At 38.9% G+C, this 24,577-nt stretch overlaps 3 protein-coding genes across 4 annotated transcripts; 1 reads left to right on the plus strand and 2 right to left on the minus strand.

Annotated features, from left to right (window-relative positions):
* Window positions 1-2,573: 2,573 nt before the first annotated feature.
* On the minus strand, window positions 2,574-13,758 carry clic3 (chloride intracellular channel 3). Of its 2 annotated transcripts, XM_063480714.1 has the most exons (7): window positions 13,741-13,758; window positions 6,110-6,136; window positions 5,488-5,597; window positions 3,550-3,675; window positions 3,315-3,421; window positions 3,040-3,215; window positions 2,574-2,873 (listed from the first exon to the last, which is right to left on the minus strand). In XM_063480714.1, exons 1-7 carry the CDS (start codon window positions 13,756-13,758, stop codon window positions 2,709-2,711), a joined length of 729 nt encoding a protein of 242 aa, XP_063336784.1. In that variant the 3' UTR covers window positions 2,574-2,708. The 2 variants fall into 2 exon arrangements, with proteins under 2 accessions (XP_063336784.1, XP_063336783.1); XM_063480713.1 differs by lacking the exon at window positions 13,741-13,758 and having other exon boundaries at window positions 6,110-6,215.
* On the plus strand, window positions 10,485-15,625 carry LOC134632117 (fucosyltransferase 7 (alpha (1,3) fucosyltransferase)). The gene is made up of 3 exons (XM_063480711.1): window positions 10,485-10,571; window positions 11,585-11,671; window positions 14,153-15,625. Exons 2-3 carry the CDS (start codon window positions 11,669-11,671, stop codon window positions 15,221-15,223), a joined length of 1,074 nt encoding a protein of 357 aa, XP_063336781.1. The 5' UTR covers window positions 10,485-10,571; window positions 11,585-11,668; the 3' UTR covers window positions 15,224-15,625.
* Window positions 15,626-17,026: 1,401 nt separating this feature from the next.
* Window positions 17,027-19,472, minus strand: pou5f3 (POU domain, class 5, transcription factor 3). Its single transcript, XM_063480710.1, has 5 exons — window positions 18,741-19,472; window positions 18,436-18,550; window positions 18,116-18,246; window positions 17,775-17,939; window positions 17,027-17,697 (listed from the first exon to the last, which is right to left on the minus strand). The coding sequence occupies exons 1-5, from the start codon at window positions 19,470-19,472 to the stop codon at window positions 17,458-17,460; spliced, it is 1,383 nt and encodes a 460-aa protein (XP_063336780.1). The 3' UTR covers window positions 17,027-17,457.
* Window positions 19,473-24,577: the final 5,105 nt, after the last annotated feature.

Genomic DNA, 24,577 nt, shown 5'->3' on the forward strand with positions numbered 1-24,577 from the left:
CTACAAACATCCGAGAGGAAGTGGAGTTCGTTTATTTCTCGACCAGTCTCTTATGGTGCTTAATATTTCTATAGCATTTTCGAGTTACCTTTGCCTATTTCAGAGCTTAGACGTTTAATATTTATATTTGTCACACTTACTTCGCATGATCAAATACATTTTAATATTGGACAATGATAACATATGTAAATACAAAATACGAAAGCTGAATGAGCTTTAACTAGCCACACCCAGTCCTGATTTAACCTAGAACTTCTTTGTGAACTAGCCTAAAAGATCTCAAAATACAACATATCACGAGCTAAAGAAACTTAAGAAAAGATGAGAAACAATGTCATTGATATCTGTCCGTTTGGAAAGGGTTACGACGCCATTTCTCTAAGCTCAAAGACTTAGAAATGGCAGGTGAACCATGGTGAACCATTATCCACAAATAGAGAAAACCTGGAACAGTAGGGTACCTTCCCAGGCATTGCAACCATACCAAAAAACCTCCAAGAGCACATTGACGAATCATTCAGAAGGTCACAGAAGGACCCAGAACAAGTTCTAAAGAACTGTAGGCCTCACTTGCCTCAAGTAAAGTGAGAGTTCATTATTATTCAACAATTTAAAAAAAAAGAGAGACTGGGCAAAAATGGCATCCATGGGAAAATCCAATGGCAAAAACCAATGCTAACCAAAAGGAACACAGAGGCTCATCTAAAATTTGTTAATAAAACATCATCCCTAAAAGTTTGGGGAAAGTACTCTGTGGACTGACAAGACAAAAGTCAATCTTTGTGGAAGACTTGGGGCCTGTTAAATCCCACATAAAACAAACACAGCATTTGATAAAAGGAACGTCATACCAACATTCAAACATGGTGGTAGTGTGATGGTCTGGGGCTCAGTGTTGCCAACTTAGCGACTTTGTCGCTATATTTAGCGAGTTTTCAGACCCCCTAGCGACTTTTTTTCTAAAAAAAAAGTCGCTAAAAAAAGACGTGAAAGCGCATATCGCTTTTACTCTCAACAAGCAGCGGGTGCTGTAACGCAGTCAGTTCTTCTTTTACTCTTTTACTCTTATGCTGTTTTGTGGATCACAAGGTTTAAAACTACTTATAAACACACACACACACAAAGTAACTCCACCAGAGTGCCTATTTCGGGTCACTTTTGCCGGTCCAAGCCCGGGTAAAGGAGCAGGGTTGGAATTGTGACATTAAAAAAAACAATAATTGCTAAAAGAAATTTAATTTGTAGTTCTAAATAAACTCTAAATGCATTTAGGACGTTTTTTACTCACTTTATGTCTCTTCCACGATGTTATTTCTCTCTCCAACAACATAGGTTACAATTATATTAGCATGACCAATTATGCAAATTAGGTGATGGCGTCATTTAGCGACTTCTAGCGACTTTCAGGACAACCAATAGCGATTTTCCTTACTGAGGCGTTGGCAACACTGCTGGGGCTACTTTGCTGCTTCAAGACCTGCATGACTGCATGACTTGCCATGAATTCCTCTCAGAAAACCCTGAAGGAAAATCTCCACCCATCAGTTCATTCCCTGAAGCTCAAGAGCAGTTGGGCAATACAGAGGGACAATGATCCGAAACACACCAGCAAGTCCACCTCTGAATTGTTCAAAAAACAAAACAAAAAGAAGGTTTTGGAGTTACTTAGCCAAAGCCCGGACTTAAACCAGGTTGAGATGCTTTGGCATGACCGTAATCAGGCTGTTCAAGTTCAAAAACTCTCATTATGGCTGAAGTAAAACAATTCTGCCATGCAGAGATGATCATTCCTCCACAGTGATGTTAAAGACTCATTGCCAGTTACTGTAAACACTTGACTGCAGTTCTTGCTGTCAAGGGTGGCACGAACAGGCATTAAGTTTAGGGGGCAATTACTTTTATATATAGGGTCAGGTAGATTTGGAAAGTGAATTTTACTGCTATATTGCATGAAATACTGCTTCCATAGAAATAACTACATCAAGAGTCATATAGACATGTAATCAATAATTTTATTACCATAATTAATTTGCTATTAACAAACTGATTAAGTTTCATCCAATGTTTTGGATTCCATGATGATGAAAAATCTGCATTCACCATACAACTTTAATATAAAAACGATTACTCATGACAACTTTAAAGCAGAAATTTAGTAGCTAATAAATTCATATACAAACATTCATTTACCAACATTAGCCACTTTTTCATATTTAACCTTTAATGTATGTCCATAATGTCCATATAAATAGATATACTCTTTCCTTCACCCTCCATTTATGCATTTATGCATTTAAATTAAACCATTCTCATACGGTCACTGCTAATATGCAGTCACTATATAAAAATGTGTAAAGAGGAGTTATGTACAGCCATTCATCTTTTTATGTGTATGCTAAAATAATGTGTAGTTTAAAATCTGATTTGAATTAAGTGCACTTAACATTACGTTCAGACACAAAACACGCACGTACACGGCATTTACAAAAACACTCGAGAAACACTAGAGGGAGCCAAAGTCACGGTAACAACTATACTTTTTATAGAAAGTAAATGATTAAACTGCCAATTTTTTTATTGTCCACACAAATGTAATTTAAACAGATATAGAACTTAATTTTCAACATGGTATATTTGAGTCTTCTGCATTTTATCTCTTTCTGTTTTTACTTTCTTTAATTTCATGAATGCTGTTTTAGTTCACTCCTCTATTTGCTTAGGTACTGGGCGACAGAATGGTAGGCGAGGAGAATCTCTGAGTCATTTGGGCAGGTGTGGCGAAACTCGTCCCGTTTGTAGGCATTCTCTAGGTAACGTGTCAGACCTTTGAGCTCTGCAGGGATGGCAAAGTCACGGTACTCCTTAATCACCACCTGAGGGAAGAGCGATTTTTACAAATAAGTCCAGGAATGACTCATTACATTTCTCAAATCATCCCTACTATTCAGATAACAGTGAAAATTTCTCTCTTCTTCGGGATTAAAAAACAAAACAAAATGAAAGGTTTGTATACACAGAGGATTGCTGAATTCTGTTCACCTTGACAATGTTGAGTTTGGGAAGCAAGTTGCAATCTGCCAAGGTAAGGCTGTCACCATCCAGGAAGAGGCGTGAAGACACAGTAAGATCCGGGTTTTTGTCCAGCTCGTGAGGGAGAGGAGTTTCTAGATACATGTTCAGCTTCACCAGAGTGGAAAGAAATTTCTTCTCGAGCACTGAAAGAAGTTGCAGGCTTTCTGTTAACCCATGATGGCTCTTTCCATCATGCAATCATATACATAGCAGAAGTGACTTGAAAATTTCAAAATTCTTACTGTCATTTAAGCCAGGATTGGGATTCTTGATATATGCTGAGAATTTTCGGAAGATGTCTTCTCCAACACTGTTGGACTCTTTGTATCGACAGCACAATTTTGGGTACCTGTTGTTAATGAAATAAAACATTTTGTTAATGTTTGGTGTTGCAGTGTGTGAGTTAGATATGCAGTGTGTTTCAAGGACTGAAAACACTGTGGTTCATATGTTTGAAGCAAGATGCACTTTGCTCACTGTGGTGGGGCCAAGGTCTCCTCCAGGAACTCCTCAATCTTATTAGTGTCCGTTTTGACTTCATCATTGTAGATGAGAAAGGGAGGCTGAGAGCCTGGAGCCAAATCCTTCAGTACATCCGGAGCCCTGCAACAGATCAGTGAAGGCTTATTTTGGCACACTTGATCAGAAAGTTAAAATGTTTAACTTCCCAGCCTAAACCAAGCAAATGCTATGGAAAAGCATGCTAGGATCACTTTCTAATGATGTGTTTTGACACCTCAGTATATATAAATAAAGCCATGCTATGATGACCATTGATGATTAGAGTAATTTCTGGCTTTTGTTTTTTCAAGGTAGCTGCATAGGTAGAGACCACCCTCGCTGACTTCTGATGCATGCCCAGTGGTTTTTGTTCTATAAGTAGGCCTGAAATATGACAAAAATTGCTCTATTCAGAAAAGAGCTTCAAGGATTACTCCTAATTAAATTTTAAAGGGGTAAAGACTTAATATCCACTGTGGTTTCTTCTCACTACCAAATGTGTTTTATGACTATGAATTAGTTTACGGGTGCAAGTGTTCTTCTAGAATCATGCACATTTACCAGTCTAAATTTGGTTTGTAGTGATTCCTACTGAGTGAAAAATAGACTGACATGATAAGTTTAACAAAAAAATGCAAACACAGGTTTGAAACCATTGAGCTGCTTTTGTTTTGTGTTATAGATTAACAGGGCTTCATTATTTCCCCCTTTTGCAAAAACATGAAGAAGCAATGACTGCTGGAGTACAAGCAACCATCTTAACACCTTCCTACAGAATTTTTGAGACACCGGAATGAAAGCTTCCTATTTTTATATGATTTAAATAGTGTATTTTATATACTTAACTTTCATGTTGTTTATGTTTAGTGCAGCATATTTTGCTCCTTGCCCCCTCCCTTTCCGCTGCCTGTTCATCAGAAGGACAGCTTTAAATTTTATGTCAAACCTTTGTGTGGGGGGTTTATTCTTCTATTGTTGGTTTTGGTGTTTCTTACGCCTGATTCTCACTCATACATTGTAAATGTCATTCAGCTTCCCGTGTGTGTGTTTGTTTTCTTAAACCTGCAATACCTGATTTTACTGACACTTGGGGGCAGTGTCAACAAGTGAACACAACATTTGTGTTTTTGCCTTTTTAAAAATTGAATGGAAACTGATTTGTTTTAGATGTGAACCTGATTATTTTGAGCTTGTTTGCTTTAATTTTGTGTCACTTTTGAGTCAGTTACAACTGTTTGCTGACCATTTGTTTTTCTCACTAGTGTTTCTCAAACCTTTTTTTTTTTTTTTTTTGAAATTTTTGTAATTGTTTTGAATCTCGTGGCGCTTTTGTGTTTCTTTGCAGGTGTGTAAAATATTTGTTTGCATCATGTTGTTATCTGTCTTAACAAATATCTCTTTGTACTTGTTTTCAGCATCTTATCATTCTTAACCTATTGCGGTCATTTGTGTGACTGCTTCAGAATCTCAGCCCTACACCAGGCAGCAGTCTTTTCTGTTCAGTAATCTGCCATTTCACATAATAAATAGTTTTTACCAATTTTTTTTTTTACAAAAAACTGAATCCTGTATGAATGTAAATAATTTGCCTGCCTATATGTTTTATTGCTGTGGCTGTTTCTTGCATAGCATTTAGTGTCCCTGTAACCTTTCCTGAACTCAGTGGGATTGGTGGAGGGTGAGGTGTTGGCAGGTTTTCATTGTTGGGTGCCTTTTATAATGTAAATCAGACTTTCTTCCCATTTCTTTTACAAATGCAACTCTCTGTCCATGAATGCAACTTGTGAAAAACAATGTAAATAGTAGTTTTGTTGAGACTACATCAAAAAAAGCAGTATGAAGCCAGACTCCTTTGTGCCCAGCTCTGAAAGATTCTACAAGACTTTTTGAAAAAAGAATAAAATGTGCTCTCACCTCTTCATGTCTACAGTGGTCAGGGTAAAGTTGGCCCCTTTTAACCAAAGAATCATGAAGAGTCGCTGACAGAAAGGGCAGTTCCCCACACTCTCAGCATCATAACTGGCCTGACAGACAAAAACAAAGACACTTTGCAGTCACAGCAGATGAGTATAAAACAAGCTTTTATGATCATAAAATTGCACAATTGTACGTGGGTTCTGGTATCAGGATCTAACAAAACCATGAGCACCTACACAGGTATTCTTGTCAAGCCTGCTCTGCTCTGGCAGTTTAAGCTAACTGCAAAGGAATTTCACACCCAGATTAAAAAGGTTATTATTCTAATACTGGTTTGTATCTCTGCCTACCTATTATTGTAATACTGGTTTGTATCTCTGCCTACCTATTATTGTAATACTGGTTTGTATCTCTGCCATATCCTGCATGATATTTTTTACTACAGTTTAAATACACTGAAATACTGTAGTTTGCTAAAGTTAAAAGCTTTTTTTTTGACACATTTCTGTCACTTTAGATGTAAACAAACAGGAAAATGTCACCTTGTGTTACCAAGTAGCTGGGAATGAGCAGGGTTTTTGCTTAGACTGTAACACGTCAAGATTGTTGTATGTCTTACCTTTACAAAGAGTTCAATCTTTGGCTCCTCGGCCATCTTACTTTCTCTCCGTCTTTCCACTGATGTCCACGTACCTCTGCTGGTTCCACAAACTGATTTCTTTCTGTCACTGCTGATGAAATGACAAGGCAGAGCTGTGATAGTGACTGAAGTAAAGACATTTGCAATTTTCTGACACACCTCCTTACCTATTTCTTTCTCTCTGTTTTTAAAGAAAGTACATATACTGAAAGATATACTCACACTGGTGATCACAGCTAGCACTGGATGCAAGACCAGTACTTTATCTTCCCTCCACCTGTATTATTTAATTGCTCTACTCTGCACCTGTTTCTGGGTTTTTTTGTTCTGCCACCACACCTCTCCAGCATTGAGTGGCAGCCTACACCTCCTCTGGAGTTACCAGTCAGACCAGCAAATCTGGATCTGGCTTCACTTCCAGCATATTCTGTCGATGAAATCTTTCTGTCTGTCCAATCTGACTCTTTCAGCCCTGGCTTGCTCTTTGTCAATTGCTATCTAGCAGAATAGATCAGTTAGACAGAAAGGAGTCATCAAAAAAGTGGACTATTTCTATAGTTTCAAGCTTGCTTACTTTCACTTTATTCATCACAAATCACAACAACAGGTGCCTCACAACGCTTTATATTGTAAAGTAAAAACCCTATATTAATAGACCAAAAACAGAGAAAACCCCTGCAAATCATATGACACCAAGATGTCTGTCTCCGGAATCCAAACTGGAAGCCCAGAGAAGAGGGGCCTGAAGGCTCTGCCTTCCAGTCTATTGCTAGGAACCACAAGTAAACCAGCAGTCTGAGAGCTAAATGCTCTAATGGCATTACACAATACTATGAGGTCTTTAAGATAACACAGGCCTGATTATTCAAGACAATGTATTTGATGACAAGGATTTTAAATTTGATTCTGGATTTAACAGGGAGTCAATGAAGAGAACCCAATATAGGAGAAATCTGCTCTCTATTTCTAGTACCTTTCAGTCCTTTAATTAACTGCAGCATTTTGGATCAACTGCAGGCTTCCAGGGAGTTTTTAGAACAGCCTGATAATAACGAATTAAAATAGTCCAGCCAAGAAGTAATAAACGCACAAACTAGTTTATCAGATAGGATGTTTCTAATTTTAGAGATATTGCACAAATAGAAGAAAGCAGTTCTACATATCAGTTTAATATGCACAAGGACATATCCTGGTTAAACACGACTCCAATATTCCTGACAGTGTTACTGGAGGCCAAGGTAAAGTAAGAATCTGGTTTGATACCACCTTTCTAAGTTTTTTAGGGCCAAGTCCAATAACCTCAGGTTTAACTGAATTTAGAAGAAGAAAAGTTGAGGTCATCGAGGTCTTTATGTCTTTAAGATATTCGTGCAGTTTAACTGATTGGTGTGTTGTATCTGGCTTCATTAATAGATAAAGTTGGGTGTCATCTGCATAGCACTGAAAATGAAGGCTATGCCTTCTGATGATACTGCCTAAGGGAAGCATATATAATGTAAACAGAATTGGTCCTAGCACTGAACCCTGTGGAACTCCATAATTAACCTCAGTGGGTGAAGAGAGGATTCTCCATTTACGTGAACAAATATGTATATAGATATGATTCATAGATATGAACCACTGCTGTGCAGTATCTTTAATACCTACAGCATGCTCTAATCACTGTAAAAATATATTATGGATTACAGTGTCAAACACTGCACTGAGGTCTCAGAGGACACTCACAAAGATGGGTCCACTTTCAGAGGCCATAAGAAGATCATTTGTAACCTTCACTAAAGCTGTTTCTGTACTGTGATGGGCTCTGAAACCTGACTGAATCTCTTGAATTAAACCATTGCTCTGCAGATGATCAGTTAGCTCTGTTACAACTACTCTTTCATGAATTTTTGAGATAAAAAGGAAAGTTGGAGATTGGCGTATAATTAGCTAAGACATCTAGGTCAAGTGATGGCTTTTTAAGTAACAGTTTAAGTACTGCCAGCTTGAAGGCCTGCGGTATGTTTCCGATTAATAGAGACAGGTTGATCATACTTAAGACTGAAACATTAATTAATGGTAGAACGTCTTTGAGGAATGGAATCTAAAGGACATATTGATGTTTTGGAGGAAGGAATTACAGTTATCTCATGGGGCAAAGTTTGAAGTATATCACATGCTGCTGTAACATCAATAGCATGGTGCAGTAGTTTTCCAAAGGATGTTTTGACTGCTTGTGGCTGCTTCCCCATGCTATAAAGAAAAATTCTCCACTAGCTGATGAGTCACATTTTGCACACTGTGGTACCCTCACAGTGGAACTGGAAAGAGGGCTATCCAAAATACTGCCACAAAGGTGATATTGTATCTTAAATATCATTGTTGAATTTATTATTCAACTCTTTTTTTCTTTTTTCTTTTCTTTTTGGCCACATTATTTTCTGCATGCTTTCCATTTCAGATATAAATTAAGAGAACTGAGAGAGCAGTTGCACTGAAGAAATTTTTAGACCCAGTGTTTTCCCATTCAGTTTGATATGTTTATATTGGACATTTTCCACAGCTGTTTCTAGTTGTCGATCTGCATTCATGACTGAATAAAAATGCTCTTGTGTAACAAGCATTCACCACCGAGACTTGTGTTCCTGTTGGCAAGAAGAGAAAGAAACACCCTCAAGGATGTAAAGAGAAAAAAAATGGTGAAAGCTGAATGAGTGAGATAAACATCACTAGAAAGAAGCAGACTGCAGTAGCTGTGACACAACCCCTACAACATTGTATTATTCCACAGGCGAGGAAGACTGAGGGAGGAAATCATAAGGGTGTGACCTGTCTTTATCAGTCATCTGTGACTTTTTGTGCTGTGAATTCCGTAAGCTGATTTCACACACTCAAATACATGTTAATGAAAGCAGTTTAGTGTATTATTTTGTCCAGGATCAAACAGGATGTTGTTCTGCTTTTGAAACGCTCAAATATTCTTTGAATAAATTCTTCAACAATTGAAACTAAATTGTCATATGTGCAACAAATATGGTGTAAAAACAGTTTAACATAAGCACAACATAAACCAAATATGTTATATAAAACATGGTTTTACTAAAGAGATGGCATATTAAACATACATGCGATTACCATTATTTACAGGGTATGACTATGACTATGATGTTCCTTTCTCACATTGCTTCATCTGAATTGGTTGCACAAGCACAAAGATGGACTTTATTTAGTATTTGATAATCTATGAGATTTAAATATACTTTCAACCACTTTAAAATCCTGTTTTTTGTACCCTTTGACAATTTAAAGGTGAGACAAACAGGTCAAGAGGCTACTGGGAGAGGAAAACAAGTAAAAGCAGTAAAGGTGGTGCACTGAGGTGGCGACTGGGAAATGGAGGACAAGCTTATACACAGATAAGAGTCGGGTGATTGGGACTATCGTAAAGGAAAATTAGTAGTTAAAAGAGGCAGATAATTTCTTCTCCATGGGGTCCAGAAATCCCACTGGGAGCCACCAACATGCACAAGCTTGTTGAGCTAGTGATGTGCTCACAAGAAGACTAAGGATGACCTCTACTGCTCAAATTCAAGATTACACAAGATGGAAAATAATTCTTTGCAGCAACACAGGAGATCCAGCACACCAGTGCACATACTTACATATTCACAGATACACTGTTACAGATTTTAAACTACGACTACACTATCTGCAATTCATTCTGGATCAAATACAGACTTGTTCACCACTTCTTGTCGCTGCTTATTCATTCCTTAGCGCTAACAAACCACAAGTGATAATCAGTGACAACCAGCCATGTATATGTAAATAATACTCTAAATATATCTAACGTCTTGCTGCATGTTGTCTTTTGACCACTCACTGATGCAAGCAGAAACATGATGTTTCTTATTCAGGCCCTTTCCCTTTTGTTTTGTTTATTAATTAAAGGAACATTTGCAAAATATTTCTGCACAGTAGTGCCGGTGTAGAAACAGGGGATTGCAAATAATGTTTTCTTCCCCCTACAGCAGCTTCCCTGATTGTAACTCAGTCTTGTGTGAGCTCCCTTGTGTAACCCCCATCTTCATATGTCATGCCTAACACTTCCTCTTTTTTACAGCCGTGCACACATGCAACAAACTCGTCTTGAATATGTTCCATTTTTTCTCATAGAGTGAGGGTTGCCACAGACATAAAAGAGAAACAATGTTCCGCACTTACCAGAAGGCAGGAATTTAAATGCAATGCGGATTTAGAAAGAGGGTGGGACAATGTGGACCTTTTTATCTAAACACCAATTCAGCAAGATTTCAGAAAAGCCACACCTCCGATTCTTTAAAAGGCTTTGTGCTTTTTGGTTTTCTAACACAAGTTTACCATCGAGTTTCTACTGGCAACAAGCAGAAACAATATTCGTGGTGATTGAAGACAGAGAATAAACCACTCATCTCATCATCAGGTTAGTGGAGGAGGTTTGGGGTTTTGTCTTTCATATGTCTTTCTGGTCAGTGTGGTTCATCTAAAGAAATTTCTTGCTAAGCAAAATCTTACTAAATTGTTATTTGTTTTTTGGGGTTGTTTTTTTTTTTGGGGGGGGGGGGGGGGGGGGGGGGTTAAGTTTTGTGCAAAACACACTTTGCTTATTTAATCTGCCAGCTTGCATTTCATTGACTGCTAGAAATAAATACAAACATGCAGGTTTAAAAGTATATGGTCAACAGCCAGTGACAGAACAACAAAATCTTTTACAACATCCTGTAGCTGATCTTTAGGTCTGAACTATAGACATGGCCTGTTTCTTAAGAATATTGCTATTTAATACGCATGTTGACATAGATTTTGAATAAAAAAATATATAATGTATTAAAGATATATATAAATGTTTTTATGAAGGAGGCTCATTTGTTCTATTTGTTTTTCCAAACATGTGCTTTCTTCCTCTACCATGCAAATGTAAGGAATAAATTTGTGAAAATATTTCTTCAGGAGTTAGTGTGGGAAGTCATTTTAAATGTTGCTCTTCTTCATTTTCAACAAACTGAAACCTTGTAGTTTCAGGTCTTACATATTGCAAAATCCCATTTCCTTAAGTCTGCATCACAGTGTACTTTCTAAAGACAAAGACACAGACAGGTTCCACAGAAAAGACCACACCGTTTAAGAAATCTAGAGCTTTTAAATGATATAGACCTTTAGTTTAGAATTTAATATGCAATGTCATGCAATGCAAAAACAGGATTAACTAAAATATTTGAATTGCATTCGTTCAAGCTTACACCAGGTGATTTGTAACTCACTTTGTGTCATTTGTGCAACTGCTTGATTCTGTCTTTTGAACATGACAGGAGCGATTAACCAAATAACAGCTGGAAGATAATAACAACGTGTTTTGTACACATGCAAATACTGACTGAAAGAGATTTTTCCCCTTCTTATAAAGTAATATTTATTTTTTGTTTTGTTCATTTAAAGCAAAGGACAGGCAAGGTGCTGATCTGTGTAGGAGGTGGTGAATCGTGTTCAAACTGGAAGCCACATGTTAAGTTAAAGTCCCTAATGGTGAGTCCTGAACACAGTCACTACTCTACCCAAAACTGAATACAACACACTTTTATTTGCTTTAAGAGAGACTTCTGATTTTCCATATAAATTTACAAAGTTACCTTGTGAAGAAAGTGCTTTTTTTTTCAGTTTCCATAGTTTGATGAGGTGTTGGTCACTTAATGACAGACCTAAGCTCTATTCCGGGAAGCAAGTTTAGCTCCGACATTGTTAAGCCAGATAAGACGAAAACCCCGACATTCTGCTCCAGAAAAAGTCAATTACTAGGTTAAAAGAATCTGTGAACTAAATCTGTTCACTGGCAGGTTTTCATCAACAAACTCTGAATTTCTGTCTGACTGCCACACCACCACCACAGCTGAATCAGTGACTGCATGTTTCATTTCTTCAGTCATAAAGTCCCTGGCGAACCTCAGAGCGACGCAAATTCGTTTCCAGAAGCTTACAGGTTGACAAAGACCGAAATCTCAGTTAGACGTTTGCTATTTTTTGCACTTAACATCAGCACTTTTGCAATGATTTAGTCATCAATAACAATGGTATGAAGTCTTGTTTTCACCACTGAAAAAATCAAAAACCAAAACATATTTTTTGCCAGTTGAAATTTTGAGATAATAAATCATAATGTAGTGTAACACATAATGGAGATAATAACAGAAATTTCTGATGCATGTCTGGGTTTTGATAATTTTTTCTTTTTGTTTTTTTTTTATTATTCATTCATTCATTCATTAGCTGAAACAAACTTCCATAGGATGGAGACAGCAATTACATCACTAATTTATTATTTGAATATCTTTAAATATTATTTATATTAATTCTATTTAAAGCTTTAGCTTTATCACGTCGATCACTAATCACTCATTTGTCAGTGAGAAGGAGAAAAAAAATGCCTGTCACAGTTGGATCTCGATGTGAATATTTGAATGAAGATGAGGCCGAAATGACTTTAAGACTGTAACATCATTAAATGTTGCAGGCAGTCTGACTGCGTTGTGAACATTTCAGGTTGGACTTTGTTCATAGATGTACTGAGGCATCTATCCAGAATGGGCTCTGGTAGAAGGTATCATTGGCAAACCAGGTCGAAAACCACTTGCACAGCAGGATTTAAAACAAATAAGCATCACTGACATTTTATGGTACACTCCTGAATTTCTGAGTTTCCAGACAGAATTAGAAACTAGAATTCCCCCTCAAATTTGATTTCCCCAAAAGGGCGCCAGTGACCGTAAACAGCTGTAAACTGTGAAACTTTTCATTGGAACTGCCATTGTTCTCCATTTGTGACTCGCTAAAAAGAGCACTGACCAGGCTGTGGCTGTAAGAGAACCATCATCTATCAGTGAAGGTTGAGATTAGATCAGATTAGAAATATTTACACAGGGAAACATTAAAGCAAAATTTTGTTTTTCTCTTTGTTTTTTCTTTAAATCTCACTAAGCATTTAAGTAAGTTGGTTACATCCCATCATTTTACTATTACTTTAAATTAAAATGAAAATGGTGATAAACTGTAGCAAAAAACTTTTTTTTTAATTTATTTACTTGTTTTTTGTTTTTCATCAGAGATGGCAAGAAATAGTGTATCCACCGTAGTTTTAAGATAAACATCATTGTCCACACTGATGCATATTCACGTCCTTCGATCTGCTGGGTTTTAATCAGAGGCTCTGCTCTTTATTTACCCATTACAATGGTGAATCTGTGGTCTGGGACCTCTACTGTAATGCTGTGCTATACTGCAATTAAACAGACGTGACAGTCAAAACAACACGGTTCAGAAATTATTCATAGTGCAGGTTTGAGGTATATTTTTTTCTTTTTTCAGTGGGCTACATACTGAACCCTAGAAGATAGAAACAAAGTATTGATCACGCTAGCATCAATTTGATACCAATACCAGCATGGCTATTGATAATATTGAAATTCAGATTTTCCCACCTCGACTCCGCTGATGATGTTTTTCTTCCTCTGGTCAGGCACGCCTTAACACAGAATTGAATATACACAGAGATGATTGACTTAACACTGATAAACCTCTCTGGAACCAAAAGATCAAAAGACTTTATCAGAATTAATCATCTTAGATTGACTGTTAAAATATAGAGTTTTGTGAACATGTTTCCTGGAAGAAGCCTCTGGTGTCTTAACAGATGATATAAAGGGATAAGCGCTAACGTGTCTTGTTTCAGGAAGTTTATAATGAGGTCAGTGCAACACCTTTTTTAACCTGTGAACTGTGCAGAGTGCAAGAAGAAGAATTTAAATATGCCCAACTTAAGCGGACCTTTAGAAGGATGCATTTACTGAAAATTTGAGGGATTATATTTAGGTAAAACAAAACAGATCATCCTTGAAGTCTATGCAGCATTCAAGAAAAAAACGTGCAAGTAATGTCTTTTCTTTATATCTGCTCAAGGCAAACAGTGAAGCAGGAAAAAAAAACCCTGATGTATTCATTCTTTTCTTATCACAGGGGGTTCACACCAAACAAATACGCAAGTTGGTGAAGAGGCTAGTCATCCTCCCTTTTCTCTGTTTTTTACCACTGTGTCTCTTCAGTGGGTGGCTGAGTAGCTCTGTGAAACCTTTACATCATGACAGCAGAAGTAGAAATGTGACCGTCCTGCTGTGGTATTGGCCCTTCAGCAGATCATTCAGCCTGAAGGGTGACGTTTGCTGGGATCTCTACCGTATCCCTCGCTGTATTCTGGTGGACGAGCGCTCCTACTTCCCCTCTGCGGATGTAGTGGTGTTCCACAACAGGGAGCTGCAAGTGGGCCTCCACAAGTTGCCTACTAACGTTTCACGGCCACCAAGCCAGAAGTGGGCCTGGATGTCCCTGGAGGCTCCTTCTCACAATGGAAACTTACATAAGTATGCAGATATCTTTAACATGACCATAACCTACAAGAGGGATGCTGACGTCAGCATACCCTATGGCATGCTGCTACGGAGGGAGGCTGAAGAACATGTGAATGAAGACAACTCTGTAAACAAGAGCTCTCTGGTTTGTTGGGTGATCAGCAACTATAAGAGCCACCACAAAAGAAGCCAAGTGTACAACGACCTCAGAGCTTCAGTTCCTGTGGCGGTTTATGGGCGCTGGACTAAAAACCGACTCCCCTCCTCAGAACTTTTACCTACAATATCTCGCTGCTATTTTTATTTGGCTTTTGAGAACTCACTTGCTGAAGATTATATCACGGAGAAGCTGTGGAGGAATGCTTACGAGGGAGGGGCTGTGCCCATTGTCCTGGGGCCACCTTTAGGCGATTACAAAGCTGTGGCTCCACCTCATTCTTTCATCCATGTTGATGAGTTTGCATCACTGAATGAAATGGGAAAGTATCTACAACAGCTTGCAGAGGATAAGAAACGCTACAATGAGTATTTTACCTGGAAGAAACAGTGGAAAGTGAAACGGTACACAGACTGGAGGGAAAGACTATGTACTATCTGTTCAAAGTACAACAGTTTACCTAAGCACAAAGTTTACTCAGACCTAGATGCGTGGGTCAACGCTAACACGAACTTAAACATTTGATCAAATTTTACTGTATTTTTTTTTGCAACATTTGTAGACATCATGGCATCATTCTCTGAATTACTTTGAAAACAGTTCAGAGTGAATGTGAAACTTAAAAATCTGAAAAATTGTATCTAAAAAAATATTTCAGAAATGTGTTTATATGCACACAACTTAGACTGCACTGCAACTACTATGCATTAACAACAATGACCGAGTGATCTGCTACACTGAGATCCCTAGCACTTTACTCCAGTACACTAAGGTTAAAAACTACCTAGTATTTGGAGATATTTAGAAAAGGGATGTAGTGGATACCTGGATAAAGTTAACCTGCCTCTTGCATTATGGAAATGTCTGTAAACACACACTGTACTGTAAGTGCTACTTTGTACAAACTATGACAGAAAACATCCTTTTCCTGTGTTGCAAGAAAGGGATGTTTTATTAAAATTATGCAACCACTTTTACACCTTCAGGTTAGTTATTAAAGAAGCTGCTGTTGCAATATTCTGTGTGAATATATAAAATACTGTGAGCTAGTCAACTGCTCCAGCTTAGAAAGACAGTTTCATACTTTTAGAGAGAGCCAAGCTAGCTGATTGTCTCGATCATGTTTGTAAATAATTCAACATTTAAAATGAGCTTTGTTCACAGCGCCTCTGGTAGAAACTCCAGTTCTCAAACTGCCTCAGTGTCTACAATAAAGCAAAACCTGGAAAACTTTCTAAAAAATTTTAGCCATTTTTCATTGTGAGTCTTTCAACTCTTCAGCAGAGACCATGTTTGCACTTTATATCCAGGCCAAAAAACGCACACCACTTCCTTAAATAATATATAACATACATGCACTTACTACACTAATGCCCAAGTTTAGCAGCATGAGGTAAAACTCCCCTGTTTAAGTTCAGCTACAAACTGCTGCTTACCCTATGATGAGGGTTTATCATGAAAAGATACAAACATTGTCTTTTAATAATATTTATTGGGGGATAATAGGCAATTCCGTAATTATGCATACATATGATTACAAACTTCTTTTTTTTTTTTAAGTGAAAAATGTCACTATCCCAGATTTTCAATATATTAATCAATTTAGTTTTGCTAAAAAACTAACAGCTAATGCCTAACAGTTGTGATTGCACTCTCAGTAAATAACTCCAAGTCGATAATTTCAGCTTGTAATCAACACTGAGCTATCCTGGGCCAAAAATAAATTACAGCAGTACATACTGTTCCATTGTTTGACAACTTTAAGCTGATCCTGCTAATAATTTTATTGTCACCTAGGGACTTCTTGGTGTATTTTGAAGTTGGAATGACATTTAACATTGTTTTCAAAGTTTTAAAAACACTGAGTAAATAGTAACCTAGGAAATTAAAAAAAAAAAAAAAAGTTGACAGGGTAGTCAGTCAACATTAAAATCTAAATAAAGAGAAAAAGAATCCTACAAGAGTTTCTAAAAGCAGATGGCAACAAGTCACATTTACTGTCACTCATCTGAGAAAGAAAGTGTGTACAAATAGAACAAGTAAACGGTAGTATTTGCCAGATTACGTCAAAGGATTACACTAACACCTACTGAAGCGCTTTTTTCCCCTTTTGCTTAATGCTAATAACCACAAGGGAGGGGAAAAAAAGCAAGTTTGGTATACAAATAAAAATGGAATAAAAGCCTTGTAAAAAATTTGGACAAATCAATCTTATAAGAGCGCTTTCTGTTGCAGTGCTAGTTTAGACAAATACTACAGATGCTCTCTTCAGACATGACACAGAAGTATTGCACAAGTATTGGCTAAACTGTCAAAAATGAATACTGTTTAAAGAGGTGTCCCTCCCTTGCTTTTCCCTTGTTGGCACCACAGAAAGCCTACCCAGAATTATGCACAACTAAAACACCCCAGCTCTCGAGCATTTACAGACCAAGCCTCACTCCACATCTGGTCCATATAGTCACAGCACATAAACTCAAAGACTATGGACTCACTGGCCAATGCATAGTCATGCAATAAATGTGCAACTTAACATCCCCTTTTGCTATATGAGGTCAAAGTAGTTCAAGGTCACAGAACACAGTGATATAAGGCATTTCACCATCACTACAGCTGAAACAGGAAACCACTTTGATTTCACCCTCACACAACTCAGATACGATCAGATGGTTTGATTGCTGCATTTGTAGAGCTTCCTTTCCGAGGCAAGTTGGGCACATTTTTGAAAGGCAATCTGTGGTTCTGGTTGGACTATGGCTTTATCTAGTTGGGTGCCCAACCACTCCAGGATTCAGGGCTTGTTTCATGACATCAGGCCTGGGAAGTTGAGGCATGTAGAGCGTGGGAGGAGGGCCTCCAGTGAAACTGGGCCCTGGGTAGGCCTGACTGGGAATGGGGGAAGGACTCTGCTCATACAGCTGGCCTTCCAATTCCTCATCCAGCGGCAGAGCCAAGCGCTTCCCCTTCTGTCTCCGGTTGCAAAACCAAACACGTACCACCTGCCAAGAGAAAAAATAAAGTGTTGTGAAATGTGAACCACAAGAGACTTGTGGTGAGAGAAATAAGATATGCTTACATCTCTCTCCAGGCCCAGATCATCCGAAATGTGCTTAATTGCTTGGGTGTTCGGTTTGGGACACTTGATGAAATAGGACTCTAGAGCAGCACGCACTGCCCCCTCCAGACTGGTCCTCCGCTTTCTTTTTCTGGTGTCAACAAAAACTCGCTCAATCTTGTACATCTGGGGAAGCAGAAACATGCAAGAGGGATGGACAGTTACTGATTGTGCTCTTCAAGCACCTAAATTTGTATCACTAGAGGATTTGACATATCTTCTTCAGTTTGGGATTAGTCTAAAATTAAAAGGAGCCCCAGTTTGGCGATCACATGGTCCCAAACTGGTTGTTTGAAACTTACATCCTGAGGATTTTCCGAGTTCTCCGCCTCATCCAGCCATTTCTGCAGAAGAGGCTTCAGCTTGCACATGTTCTTAAAGCTCAGTTGCAGAGCCTCAAAACGACAAATGGTAGTTTGGCTGAACATTTTTCCTGCTCCAGAAAATAAAAGAAATAAGACTTGACGGACACATAACAGCCAGCTCCCCAAACTGCAGAAGACACTTCATGAGCATATAATATTCATAACCATTTTAAAATTGCCAACATTTACCAAATCTGCCAATCCAATCTACTAAAGTCAGATGCCACATAATAAGATAAAAGAAGAAATAAATTTACCATAAAGGCTTCCCAGTGAAAGGCCAACATCTGACTGGGTAAAACCCAGAGTAATGCGCTTGTGTTTGAGCTCCCTGGCAAACTGCTCCAGCTCTTCAGTGGAAACAGTTTCCTGCTAGAAGGAGAAAAAAAAAAAAAAAAAAAAATATAATAATAATAATAATAATAATAATAATAATAATAATAATAATAATAATAATAATAATAATAATAATAATATTCAAAATTCAAGCGAAACATCTTTGACTGATAGGTAGCGCACATTTGCAGTGCTCTTGCAAATGGTCCACGAGATGAAGACTTACTTCTTCCTTGCATCCTTGATTGGAGGACGCGGCACTTCGTCGGGAGGCGGCCGGCCTCTGCTGCTGGGCCTCAGGGACAACCTGAGGTGTGTTCACGCTGAAATACCCGTTCCCCGGAAGTCCGTTGCTCGGGGGTGAGGGGGACAGCGATGGGGAAGATGTCGAAGATGTGGAGGGAGTTTGACTACCGCTGCCAGGTGACGGGAAGGACCAAAAGGACGGGTTCCAGGTCCCAGTCCTAGCGTAGAATAACCCATGGGCCATATCGTTGGAGGCTTGGGGAGTCAAGTACTGCTGAACTTTTATCTCGGATGAGTAGTCCTCGCGGGCGACCTTCTCCATCTTTATTTCAGGTAGTTTGATTTGCTCCGCCGTCTCGGCTTCAGGGGTGCTAAGGTTTATAGGCTGGATTGCTGCAGATACGCCAGGTAATTGGCCTGTGTAGTCTGCAAAGGGATACCAATGCTTGGGTTGCCCAAAGTCTCCAGCCTGTAGCTCAGAGGGCCTGTAGTCGGTGGAGACGGATGGGAAGGGGAAAAAGGCTTGAGCGGATGTCGATGCGATACCACTGTAACAGCTTTTGTTGTAAATGCGACTCGGGTCTGGCAAGACACCATGGGGTACCTGGAAGGAGGCACTACTACCAAAACCCTCCTGACCCAAAAGCTGCGCGCAAGCGCTGGTGCGGCTGAAGTCATAAGGCCGGCTGTGGCCCTCAGGACTTTCAGACATCTTCCAAAAGACGAGAAAACCTGGCCGAGCAACAAACGCGCTTCCAGAAAGTGGGGGAAAAGTTGATCTAGCGGTGACTGATTTTAAAATGTCTTATCCGTTTCGGGATCCAGAGGAGAAAAAAAATAAATAAATAAACCAGTTCAAACGTGAAGGCCTGCGTCTGAATGCAGCATAACTACCAATATCCCAACGGCCTAGTCCATAAAGCTTTGTCCTCCCAAACGCTTATCTACCATCAGGCTCAAATGCGTGTCTGCTCCACAGATTTTTCTTATCAGCGCCACAAGTGTTCGTATCGTCTTACAGCCAATCATCGCCCATTGGTCGGCTGGTTGATTGGGCACAGCTGAAGGTGCATTTGTAAATGACCTTGACTCCTCCCAAAGAGGTGGGCGTGTTTTTTTCACCTGAACTTAAAAAAGTTATTTTTAGCACGGTATTGATACTTTATGTATGTGAAGTACATATATTTTAAAGTTAAGCTAATGCTTAAAATAAACTGATTTACTTGGAAGACCATAAAAAACACTGCTCAAAAACCACAGGTCACTGCTCCTGTAAAAAAAAAACAATTTAACATCCTAACTCGCTCATTTCATACATAAATTATAATGCAGCGTTTCTTTACATTATTCCTCGTTAATGGCATGGCTTTGACATTAAAATTTCTCACACACAAGCTTCAGTGTGGCCTGAATCAATGTATTTAAACAAATACCAATGTCATCCCGAGTAACTGTGATGAAACAAATTAACCTAATGAACCAGGCCAAATGTAATCGTAAACACATTGGGGTCGGGTACTTTTTAACTCTAACAAGCATAAATTGCTCATAAATTAGGCAACACTTGCATAATGGAATGAAAAATGGTTTATGGCTACTCGAAATAAAAATTTTCCCACCCATTGCAGATAAAGACATGTTCTATCTTGTTGTGGGAAGCTTCTCGAGGATGAAGTAGTGAGAAATTATTCATGCCCGTGGCACCTTTTTTACAAAGTGTATGTTTTCACTTGTGGTTTTTTTTTTGTTTGTTTGTTTGTTTGTTTTTTGTTTTTGTCTTCTTCTTCATTATCTTAAAACAGCTGAATATAACTTTGTTCAGAAGGATCAGTTAAAAATCTGTATTTGAATTAGAGGGTTGTATTACCGAAATAAAAGACAGTCTACAATTTTTATGATTGTTTTAAAAATAATAATAATAAAAATATGTGATTATGCATAACATAAGATTTTACATACTGGGATAAAAGGATAAAGGAAAAGGCTACAGTTGCCAAGGTTATGGCTACTTTTTTATATTGAGCTTATTAAAAGATTCGGAATGGAAAAAAAACAAGCTTAACCATAAACCAATCCACAGCACTCGAGTGAACTTCTCCCATTCACCCCCTATCAATGGCTATTCAAAAGCCCAGTACAGATGCGATCCCCCAGCGCGAATCGTTGGCCGCAGATTGCGGCAGGAAGACGCACTGCGGGAAGGGAGTGGGGGGTGCAATTGTACGACGAGGCCCCGGGGGCACCCCGGGGATTTCAGATCCCGAGATGCGATGGTCGGCCATTAGCTCCTTTTCACGTTGAAACAAAAAGTCCTCAACCCTTTGATTCCAATCCCCACACCCATCAACCCCCCCCCCCACCCCCCCCCCCCCCACCCACCCACCCCCCAAACACCCCCATCATCTGAGACACTATCCTGAAGTTTCGATGGAAGTTTCCCCCTAGTCTGCAAGTCCCACTACAGGCATTAACTGCAATATGACCTAAAGGTGTAAAACTGGTCAAGCTGTCTGCAGGCTGTATAATCAAGTTCTGCTGGAATATAGGTTGCATATGTAGTGCCATGTGTAACATTCTGTCCCCTTGTGGCTTCTGGCCTTACTCCCAACCCCCCCAAAAAAAAAAAAAAAAAAAAGGTTTTTCTGCATTTATTTATTTATTTGCAGATAGCCCTCATTATTATAGAGGTCAGCCTTAGACTCATATGTGTAGTTTCACAATACATACTTGGACAGTAAAACAGAGAGCACCTCAAACTCATGTCATTGTATTCTTGGTGGTTCATGTGGTTTAGTTTAAGACGTTCTTGCAAACAAACAGAATTTCTTCTTTTGGAACTTCTGAAATTAGCTCATCACACTACATTATAACCAGCAGATGAGCACTTAACACACTTTCGGAGAGAAGTCAGTGGAGTAAAGGACATCAAATACCAGCTATACAAGCATTGTTCGGGTACATGGACTTGGGGGAATAATTGTTATGCAAAAGACAAACACAGCAAGAGAGATAGGCTGGGCTAGAAAGAGAGAGAAAGGGACAAGAGAGCGCAGAGCTCTCAGGGTGTCCAAAGAAAAGGAGTGTTGGTGGTGTTGGGGGCAAGAGGGGGTGGAGGGTTTAGTGTTGAATGGCTCAGTACAGTGAGGAGGAGATGTGTGAGAAGAGTATCCAAGGATTTAGCTGAACCCCACCCCCCCACCTCCCAAATGTCTCAGATCTTGCCTTTAGTTCTCTTCAAGAGCTCTCTTCAAGACTCATCAGAGCCCTTCAACACAATCAGAGGAGGGGAGAAAGTAAGAGATAAAAGAAAGCCTGCTGATAGGGTGGCAGCGTGAATGTGTTGCACATCTCAACTGATCAGATCTGTGAAAGAAACACCTCCAACTTGAGTTTCATGACCCTTACTTGTGAGAGTAAATGTACTTGCTTTTTTTCTGGTCATGTCTTCCTTTTCTATTTGCAGATGCATGATGTGTAAAATGACTCACTTAACAGTAAACATGCACTTCTGGGAAGATCTTTGTGTAATTCCTGCAAGTAAGAAAGAACTTAAAAAATGTAATGAGTGTACCTACAATCTTATATTCAATCTGAGGGACTGCTTTCAGATTGTTGCTGATTTAATTGGTAGGATTCCTAAAATCCACCCTTCCTGTTGAGCAGCACTATCACTATCATCTCACAAACAAGTTTGATGGCATTTTGATTTCCCCCCTAACAGCCCTGCCGTTAACACCCATGTTCACACACCTCCACCCACTCAAGGTTTCATCCGAGGGCTGATGGCAGCCTTCTTCTCGCTGTCCACCAGCAAGCACAAAGAGGTTTACTGGCATTTACATACATCTCAATGGAGGCAGAAGACTTGACACATCCCCTCCCGAGCACACACGGAAATTCAGCCACATACACAAAACCCACAAACCTTTCTCTCTACTCCTACCACACACTCACTCACACACACACACTTTATGGGCGTAGTCAAGGTAAAACAAGGTCAGACAGGATCAGTCAGGACTGAGGCAGAGTGGCAGCACTACATGCGTCATACTGCCAGGTTAAAGGAGAATGTATCTGTGATTGTTTAAACTGAGTCCTTCTCTATTCAGTCTGTTATTTTATTGTTATTTCTCCATATTTATGTCGACTATGGGTTAGTTGTTGTATTAGAGGGGAATATTTAGATGTCTTGTGGCATTTCATGAATATTTAGGATGAAAAATAAAGTTGGCTTTCAGTATTGTTTGATTGCACAGATTTTCATTTTTTAAAATCTTTAAATGTCCCAGAAGGTGGTAACATAGATCAACATCCATTTTTATATACATTTTATCTAAGAGCACAGTCAAAATGCCAATTTCTGTTATACTAAGTCATCACAGAAGAAAAAATGTGTTGTTGTATTTTCTATGATTTGATGTTTCGTTGACTTGCTCCAGTCAATCTCAAAAACAAATCCTTAGTCTTAAGAAATGGACAAAAGAAGAAGACCCATATTTGATCAACATCTGGGTAACTTTCTTTAAAACTGCAAAATAATGCACTGGCTTTGGTAGAACATGTAACTATGAAGCTTTAACTTGGTACCCCTACTATGATTCTGACAAGGGGCCACTGTTGCATCTTTGTCCTAAATTTCCTGTAATTTCTTTACCAAAAACACCCAAAAGAAGCTTTACCTGTGAAAATACATAATGCTGTAGAAAAGTCTTGAGCCAAACCTTATTTATTTTGCTTGAAAATTAGAAATCTGTCGATTGATTAATTGAAACATGCAAGGATAATCGGGAAAATAATATGTTCTATTTGAACAAGCTTGAAAGGTAATATTTGGTATGTACACCTTTATTGTTCAACACAGCCTGAACTCTTTTAGGGAAATGTTCTTATAATTTCTTTAAAGAGACTTCAGGGATAGTTCTCCAGGCTTCCTGAAGGACATTCACAACTTGGGTCAGCCCCGCAGACCCAAACCATGATAGAGTCTCCATGCTTCACAGATGGCTGTAGACAGTCACCGTCTCCTGATATCATCTGTAAATACTGATGAATGGAACCAATTTTTCAAATTTGGATTCATCACTCCACGAAAACCTGTTACTGCTGATTTTCAGTCAGGTTCTTGTGCAGCTGTTCACACCTTAGCCTTTTCTCCATGTTTTCTCCCTTCCTGAACATGACAGGAAGGTTAACAATGGCTTGTTGACAGACACTCTTCCACTGACACCATTTCTGATGAGGCTTTGGTGAACAGTGGAGCCAATAAAGGGACAGAGGCACCTCTCAGATCCTGTGTCAGGATTTTTAAATTCTGTTTATCTGCTGTACATAGCTTTTTTAGACCTTTTTTAGAGCACACACCCATTCTGGCTCTATGGCTCTATGACTAATATAAGTTTTCCCTCCTCTTTCTAAGTTCTCTTTCTAAGTTCTCACAGCCCTCATTAGTACCTGGGCCTCTTCCTGGCCCAGGAACTGCTGGCCGTCCTCACCGAAGCTTTCCCCAGCTTGCAGTCTCCAGCCTAGATCTCCCATTACATCTGCCATTTTCTTTCAAGGAAAACTGTCAAAACTAATTGAGAATGTCATCTATTCCTTCATTTGTCCAATTTCTTCAAATTACTTAAGGACACACTGCACACCATGCACATATGTGCCAAGTATATGCTAAAAACTCTTTCGGAATCACCTAATTGGGGCTAAAATGCTATTTTATGCCTGTCACACTGCATTATTGTTGATCGTTTCCTGGAAATTTAAGTAAAGAAATGGTAAACAATGATGTGTTTTAGGGACAGGGGTCTAATAATAAAGTCT

Source organism: Pelmatolapia mariae, linkage group LG7, assembly GCF_036321145.2.
Source record: "Pelmatolapia mariae isolate MD_Pm_ZW linkage group LG7, Pm_UMD_F_2, whole genome shotgun sequence".
Taxonomy (NCBI): domain Eukaryota; kingdom Metazoa; phylum Chordata; class Actinopteri; order Cichliformes; family Cichlidae; genus Pelmatolapia; species Pelmatolapia mariae.

Excerpts from the sequence above, each read along its gene's own strand:
- clic3 (XM_063480714.1), bottom strand. Across the intron at positions 3,422-3,549 it reads GAGACCTTGGCCCCACCACA|GTACCCAAAATTGTGCTGTC; the intron begins GTGAGCAAAGTG and ends CATTAACAACAG. Across the intron at positions 2,874-3,039 it reads CCAAACTCAACATTGTCAAG|GTGGTGATTAAGGAGTACCG; the intron begins GTGAACAGAATT and ends CTCTTCCCTCAG.
- pou5f3 (XM_063480710.1), bottom strand. The coding sequence starts at position 19,472 with ATGTCTGAAAGTCCTGAGGGCCACAGCCGGCCTTATGACTTCAGCCGC. Across the intron at positions 18,247-18,435 it reads TTCACTGGGAAGCCTTTATG|GAAAAATGTTCAGCCAAACT; the intron begins GTAAATTTATTT and ends TTTCTGGAGCAG. Across the intron at positions 17,940-18,115 it reads ACTCGGAAAATCCTCAGGAT|ATGTACAAGATTGAGCGAGT; the intron begins GTAAGTTTCAAA and ends CTGCTTCCCCAG.